The sequence below is a fragment of the Myotis brandtii genome, unplaced genomic scaffold (assembly GCF_000412655.1).
Source record: "Myotis brandtii unplaced genomic scaffold, ASM41265v1 scaffold111, whole genome shotgun sequence".
NCBI lineage: Eukaryota > Metazoa > Chordata > Mammalia > Chiroptera > Vespertilionidae > Myotis > Myotis brandtii.
The window spans coordinates 2,514,221-2,522,274 of record NW_005353789.1 but is presented as its reverse complement, the minus strand read 5'-3'; the positions used below and the strand labels follow the sequence as shown (position 1 = coordinate 2,522,274).

Here is an 8,054-nt window from a genome sequence, read left to right as displayed (position 1 = left end):
CTCCCGGGCGCTGCGCGAAGGCAACACGGTTCGCAGCTTTCGAGCCGGAGCGGCAGGTGAGTGCCCTCTCCCCCCGCCCCCCACTTTCGGAGATCCCTTCCCAGGTCTCCCCCGGACCCATCACCGCTCCTTCGTGTGCCCTAGAGACCTCCCCTCACCCTCCGCAACTGCCCTCCAAGCCCTCCTTCCATCACACCCCACGTTTCGCCAGCGAGGAAGCCCAGGTTTAGTCTCAATTGAGAGGGAGAAGGGAGAGAAGGGGGGCTGGGAGCAGCGGAGGGGGCCGGCTGGAGGAACTGCGTGCGATAGAAAGGGGCTACCCCGTGCCCAGGGGTGCCCTCTTGGCCTCGGTGGCCGGATCACCTCTGGGGTACTTATGTTGATGTTTCTTAAGTCGGTCAGCGGAAATTCCCTTGGACTGGGCTTTAGCCGTGTTTACCTAGAGGCAGAGGTCATTTTATGCCAACCGCGGGGCACGGGGAGAACAGTCACACTTAAACTAGACGCCTTCCGCAAGTCCTTTAGACAGCCGCCTCTCCAGACCTGGCCCCCTCTTCACTCCAGTCCTCTGTGTTACTAGAGTTGACACTTCTTACTTGATAGTCCCTTGGTGGCAAACACACAACCTAAGCCAGGTGCTCCGGTGTTTCTATTCCTTCAAACCCATCTGGGCAAACAGGGCTGTACCATCCGCCCCGGAGAAGTGGGGGTGGGAGAAGCAGCCGTGGGTGTAAACACCTCTTGGAATCTGCTGATGAAAGTCTGCTCATCCCATTTTTCAGCACACAGATCGCTGTGGACTGAAATTCGTGGCTTAACAGGGTTTCTCCTGGCCCCCGTGGTGAAGGGAATAACTTATGCTAACAGACTGCCTCTCCCGTGCTAACAGCTTGAGGGAAAGTTTCCTGGACATTAAGTCGGTGGACGGGCTTTGAGGACGCACCAGGCTTTTTTGTTCACTGCTTTCATGATAAAGGGAGACATAACGGCAAAGCCTGTCTTCAGTGAACCTTGAAAAATAGCCAGGAATCTTCAAGTAAGGAGGCAATGCCTCATGCTCTATCAGGTCTGTCAGAATCACTAGAAAGAAATCTCCCAAAGCTTTGATATGTGGGACTCCTGGAAAAAAGGAAAACCAAAGCATCCATCAAGGGAAGCCCTCGGCTGACACTGTAAATACACTCTGGAGCTCATAGGCATGATGACATTTACAATAAATGTGAGTTATGCTTTCTAATGCAGAAGACTTTAGCTAGAGTCTGAGCTGAACCAGATTTCACTTTCTTCTTCGAGCCACGAGCATACTCCGTAAGGGGCTGGCCTCTGCCAAGGAAACAGAAAGCTGCTCTGGGCTATCCACCGGCACACCAGCCACGTGACAGCTGACCGCACCAGTGAAGGCTGTGGACTTCAGTGCAGGTCTGAGGGCAGAGCTCAGTGCAGGAGCCATGTGGGAGCAACAAGAATTGGAAGGAGATTAGGTGGGCAAGGCAGGTGGAGGCACGAGGATACTCAGATCACTCTTACCTTGATAATCATTTTCTTTGGTAATATTCCCAGGGAGTAGCGGAAGCACCCAAGAGATGAATGGCATTTTTTGTATCAAGTTTGACTTTTAGTATGAATCACACGATTTGGAGGCGGAATGTGAGGTTGTCTCATTCACACCTATTGCATAATTTCTGTATGCTGGTTTAGGCTGAGTGAATCTTGAATGGGAGATGGATAAGGAGTTGAACAACTCAGACTCCATATGCTTTTTGGCTTCGACTCTTTTCGTGCATTATAATTTCAAAGTGTCCCTTATCAGCCTCACTGTAGTCTTACACCATCAAATGATAAACTCTGATACGGAGGCCAGAAGTTCCCTTGAAATGATGAATTGTAGCGTGGAGCATATATACAAGGCTGTGTGCCCTGATAAGAAAAGTAATCCCTTTAGCATCCTAGAGACCGTCTTAATGACTTATTCATCAAATGTGGACACTGGTTTTCGTGGAAGCTCAAGTGTCATGTTACTGCATTGGAGACTCCTGGAGAGGTGGTTCAGGTTGGACCCCTTCCAAGAGTGTTTAGTTACTAACACAGTAAAAGGACCTTATTATAAGGCAGTTCTGGCTCTAATAAGGCAGGACTCCAGGAAGGTGCTAAGGCTTGCATGCGCGCCCCTCTCCTTTATCCACATCAGCATTTCCGTAACACCCTTCATCTTATGACTCTTCGTCGTACGTTCTGATATAGGTGAAAAATGCTGTCTGCATTAATAAATTAGATATGTTTTCTAGTCCATGGTGTTTAGATTTCACAACATATGGGCTTCTCTGTACCAACGGTGTTCCAGATTTTAATGGAAGGTCAGGTGGTATGCTGTTTATATGGAATAGCTGCTGATTCGGCAGACTTTCCAAGTGCTTATTCAGGCTGAGTTATAGCCTTAGAGCCCTATTTGCTACTTGGAACATACCTGATTACAATTATTTATTGTTCTAAACCTAGAATATCTTTGGTTGAAATTTAGCTGCTGTGGTCTCCCTCTGATTACTTTCTACTTAAACCATTACTTGATGGTGGGTGGCATTCATCCTAAATACACTTTCTGCCAACCCCTTTCTCCTGCCTCAATGCTATGCAGTTGGTGTGCCAAAACCGTTAAGTTTGGAACACGCATAAGTCTTTTTGTGATGTGTAAGGGTTTACAGAAAGATAGGTTTTATCTTTCCTTTGTAAAAGGTAATTCACAAAATTATTGATGACAGAGAAGTTCAGCTTAAAAAAACACACCATCTTAAAGGAAGACAAGAGGGATTTGAAATCAGCTCTTATTTTAATCTTAGCTTAAGTTGTCCTTGGCTACTATATAATAAAAGAAGAATAGTTTACACGAGGTTTGCTCCTGGCTTGATCTTTAAAGATGCATACTCCGTGTCCATTAGTTTCTCATTATTCCCACAGACACTTAATCTTATTTTCTCTTCATCATAAATTTAACCTCTTTGGGAATAGCAATTAAAGCATGTGTGTTATTATTAGGAAACTGTCATTATTTTAATTTATGACATGTAAGTACAAAAAAACATGCATTTCAGGGATATGTGTCACCTTTTTAAAAAATCACACCAACTTTATAGATAAAAGAAAATTGAGGTATTCCAGACCCAAAAATGATAAAGGGGAGTCTTTCCTACTATGACCCAAAATATTTAAAAATAAAAAATAGAATTTGATGTCTTTCTGAAGTACAAGGCTAAAATATAAGGCTTTAGGAAAGACATAATTAAGGGCTGAACAATCACTCCAATAGAGCCATTCCTGTAAAACACATGGGCCCATGGGAAAGCACCATTTTTTATGGGTTTCATGGCAAGGAGACATAATAACTTTATTAAAACATAGTTACCTAAAAATTCCTGGCACCTAGAAGCTAGGCTTAAAATTAAAGAGTACTTAGATTATCGGACATTTTTATTCAAAAGACAATAGTACATCTGGAGAGGGGGAGGTGGGTGTGCAGCTGCTTTGAATTACACATCACTTGGAATACATGATAGCCCTTAATGAAGTTTTTACTATAATAGGCAAGACAGCTTTACAATCTCTGACATTTAAAAATCCATAATGCCATGAATTCTTGATTATCCATGCTAATGGAACAGAGGAGAATGGGTTACATATAAAATAATTTAAATTTAGTTTTTTAGTATAATTAGACACACTCAAGGAGACCAAGAGACCATGGGGGTCAATAAAAATAAATCCCTAAGCAGATAATTCACTCAGGGAATATTTGTACATTAAAAATATATACATAATTAAGAATGCATTAGGAGGGTTAAAACATTTTATCTAAGCAGTAAAAGTTCATAAGCACTTGATTGACCCAGTTCAGATTTTTCTAAAAGTAAATTAGGGACATGAATGTCCTATATGCTCTTACGCATTTTGAAATGATATAATTTTGTATTTGAAAGAGGCTTTGAAGAAAGCAAGTCCAACTCCTCCTGATACGGAAGGAGAAATGGGTGCCATGATGTATTTGCCAGAGAATTTGCAAACATAACTGAGCTTATCTCAAAACCTATGATTCCTAATAACCTGATCTAATTTTCTAGGAAATTTTTTTGTAAAAAGAGGATCTGTAGAAAATATTAACAGGTGATACATAAAATTAGGTTCCAGGTTCAAATAAATTTCTAAAAATACGATGTTTTCTTTCCTATTAGGACCTTTCTGGGCCTTTAAATACTAAAGGGTTCCCTTAAGATTGGATCCCTTTCTCCCTGAGAGAGCATTTTTGAGAATTGTGGTTCTAAAACAACTAGTTAGAAAAACACTGGGTCAGAGCCTTTCTAATTTCTTAAGAAAGAAGATATGCAAAATTCAAGAAAAAAAATGTCTAATTTCCCATCAGCACCTCCCTCAGGATGTGTACTTATATTGTTACTTTTGGACTCGGGTCCAACTCGAATCGTATCATCTTCCTGCTCTCATGTTTTAAACGTTGTGAATGTAATTTTTAAGACTCTCTCTGTCATTAAACTTCATTTCCCTTGCTTCTCTATAAATTCTTCTTCATTGTTCTCTATAGGATTGATATTTATTATTTTATAACTCATATTATTCTTTTGAAAGAAAAGTTGCTTTATTTGTAGAAAAATTTACTAGAGATCATACATGTCACTTTGTTTTATAACCATTAATTCCCTGTTTAAAGACACATTTGTTAAAGACACCAATTAAATTTCTTATATAACCTCCATTGTTTGTTGTATTTATTAGGTATTATAAAATCACACCTATCCAAAAAGCTTAGTCACAACTAATGAGCAACTTTGCATATATTTTCTATTCACTTTTCAGGATTTGGGGACTGCAACATCAGAACTTTTCTCCTCAAATTTTTATGTTTCCCCATCTATTCAGCTTGTATATCCTAGTAATCAGTATCTTTATTTTGGTGCTAGTAGTGGAAAGAAGTTTGGCATCACAAAATAGTCTCAGCTTGAACTTTCCTATGCCAAGTTTCAATTCAGAGTGAATTTGTAAGATTATGTTATGAACCCATGAAAATAGAGTCTTGTAATGGAAACATTGACATAATACTAATCAAGTGTCACATATACACCAGGATAATGTCTACTTTGGACAGTGGTAAATGATGACAATGGAGCTGAAGAGCCCTCATATGTAGAATACATTTAGAAATCCATAAAATTTCTAGGCTATGCACATGTTAGGAGTGGTTGTGTCCTAGCATACTTCTACATAAAGCAGTACTCTTGGTAACAGTTTCAGGGATAATATTTTTAAAAGCTTGGATGCTTCTTTATCTAAAACATCCACACATAGGTCATAAAATCAAGTGATCATGGTGTGTTTATTGACTCCTTCAATGTTCTACCAGTACCTCCCTTTAAGATCCATCTTTTCTTGGCAAACCACAGTAAACTCAGTGCCTTGCTTTTATTTGGGCACACTCTGAAACAAAAGTGTTTGGACAAACTGATCCTACTGTCTGACCAAGTTCAGGAAGTTCTTACTTTGCTGTGTGAGGTTCTGTTAAATAATGATTTTACAAAATAATTGCACCCAATAGTTTTAGACATGCAAAGTTCTTTGTCCAGTCCTTTGATTTTATAGTTAGAACAACTGAGGACCAACATGATCTTATTTGCTTTTTCTTCAAAGAATATTTTAATTTAATTGCATGGTATTAATCTAAAAATTTTGAATTGAGTGTAATTGCTACTTTTAGGCATGGGTTAAGAAAAATGGTTTTCAAGTAGAGAAGAGATTCCTAGAGTTTCAATTTTTCAATTACCTTAGCCAGTGGTCGGCAAACAGCAGCTTGTGAGCCACATGCGGCTCTTTGGCCCCTTGAGTGTGGCTCTTCCTAAGCCTTAAGAGTACCCTAATTAAGTTAATAACAATGTACCTACCTACATAGTTTAAATTTAAAAAACTTGGCTCTCAAAAGGAATTTCAATCGTTGTACTGTTGATATTTGGCTCTGTTGACTAATGAGTTTGCCGACCCACTGCTTAGGCTAAGAGTTAAGAGATCTCAATGCTAATTTTGGCTGACCTGCTAATTGATAAAGTCATCTAATATTCCTAGGGCTAAGCCATACCTACTGTGCCACTCAATTGTGATGGTGAAACTCAATTGAGAAAATGAATGTGAAAATGCCCTAAAAGTTTAGAAGCCTAAGTGAGGTAGTCTTAATATTTTGAGAGATTGTCATTCCCCACAAAACCTTAAACATACCTAAAATGTTGCTAATGTGCAATTGTTTGGAGCCCAAAAGGTATATCATCGTGGCAATGTAAATAGAAAGAGGTGGCAGTCCTCTTGTAATCCAATCTATGCCATCCCAAACCTACATTCAAGAAGTTATTCTTTCTGTCCTGGTCTCGGTGGCTGAGTGGAGCAGGGTTGCAATTTTTTATGGTGATTTCTTGAAGTTAGTTGTTTCAAAAGTATGGTCTCTAGATTAGCAACATCAGCATCACCTGGGAATTTGGTAGAAATTTCCCAGCCCACCCAGGACCAACTGATGAAACTTGGGAGGTGGGGCACAGAAGTCTCTGTTTGAATAAGCCATCAAGGTGATTCTGATGCATGTTTAAGATGCACTGCTCTAAGCTCATGTTCCTGGAGTTTTGGGTATCCTATCATAACTAGCGTCTGAACGTTAAGATTGGTGAACATGTGAGTCCTGGCCCTTTTAGTGGGTCTTCCCATGAACAAGTGGTTTATGAAATTACATAATGGTAAGCATCTTTCACTTTGGAAGGTATATAACTGTACTTATGACAGTTTGGGCCCTGGGGAGGCCTTAGAGCAGTGGTTCTCAACCTTCTGGCTCTTTAAATACAGTTCCTCATGTTGTGACCCAACCATAAAATTATTTTCGTTGCTACTTCATAACTGTAATGTTGCTACTGTTATGAATCGTAATGTAAATATCTGATATGCAGGATGGTCTTAGGCGACCCCTGTGAAAGGGTCGTTCGACCGCCAAAGGGGTCGCAACCCACAGGTTGAGAACAGCTGCCTTAGAGTAAGTCAATCAAGACTTCTTGCCCTGCTTCCACAGCTGCGGAGAGTTTGGAGTCTAATCAATTGGCTAGAGAGAGGATGATGGGAATGGGGGCCTATAAAGCAAGTCTCATTCTTGTATCCTGAGGACCTGGCATTGTCTGCTACATAGCAGCCTCTCAGTAAATATTGCAGTTGAGCTGAATTAGCTGTTGAAGGAACTAGATAAGAAGAGACAGTAGAAAAGCTGTCAGCCAAGCAAAGAATTTTTTAAAAACAAATTTGTCATGAGAGAATTTCTCACGAGGCATTTTACCATGTATATGTTGAATGGAAATACTATTCTACTTTGTATACACAGTTCTAATAATCCTTCTTTTCTAATGAACGGAAAGGAAACTCCACACTGTACTTATACCCAAGAAGGGCTTTTGCTGACTTTTGGAGCTTGAAGCTACTTGAAAGTGTTTTCACTTTGGTGCGAAGTAGGAAACACTTTTGAATTAAGTAAGTTTACACATTTGTTCATTCAACAAGTTTAACAAATATTCTCCAGAGTATAAATGCTCTATTCTGTGCAAAAAAAAAAAATTAGAAGTTCAAAGATTTATAGGACATAGGTCTGCCCTCTGAGAGCTCACAGTCTAGGAATGCCCTTGGATGGAGGCTAAGAGAAGATAAACTGATTGATGGATATTTTGCCATTTTAGAAAAACATACATTATATCATCTTTGGCCATGGTTTACTTAGGACATAGAGAATGGTTGTTTTGAGGTCCCATAAAACTCAGTCATTTGACTGGGACTCTGCAGGATAAACAGAAATGTATGACTTGGTGTTCTATTTAGAAACACTCCACCTTGCCTTTGCCCAAAAGCTGAGGGTGGCAGAAAGAAACTGTAGTCTTGACCCAGTAACCTGCAGCAAGTATTTTGCCCGGGATGGTGGTTGTATATGGCCCTGTCCTAGGCACCCCTGGCCTTTCTGGCATCTATACTTAGTTTAGAGAAAGAAG

The 8,054-nt window shown here is 40.2% G+C and overlaps 1 protein-coding gene across 1 annotated transcript in view; it reads left to right on the top strand.

The window, feature by feature from the left end:
- Position 1: 1 nt before the first annotated feature.
- Positions 2 to 8,054, top strand: part of BMP3 (bone morphogenetic protein 3) — a gene marked incomplete at its 5' end in the record, with an annotated part of 29,237 nt that continues 21,184 nt past the window's right edge. The window contains one exon of the mRNA XM_005857457.2: positions 2 to 56. Coding sequence (XP_005857519.1) covers positions 2 to 56 — 55 coding nt within the window. The remainder of the gene's footprint in view (positions 57 to 8,054) is intronic.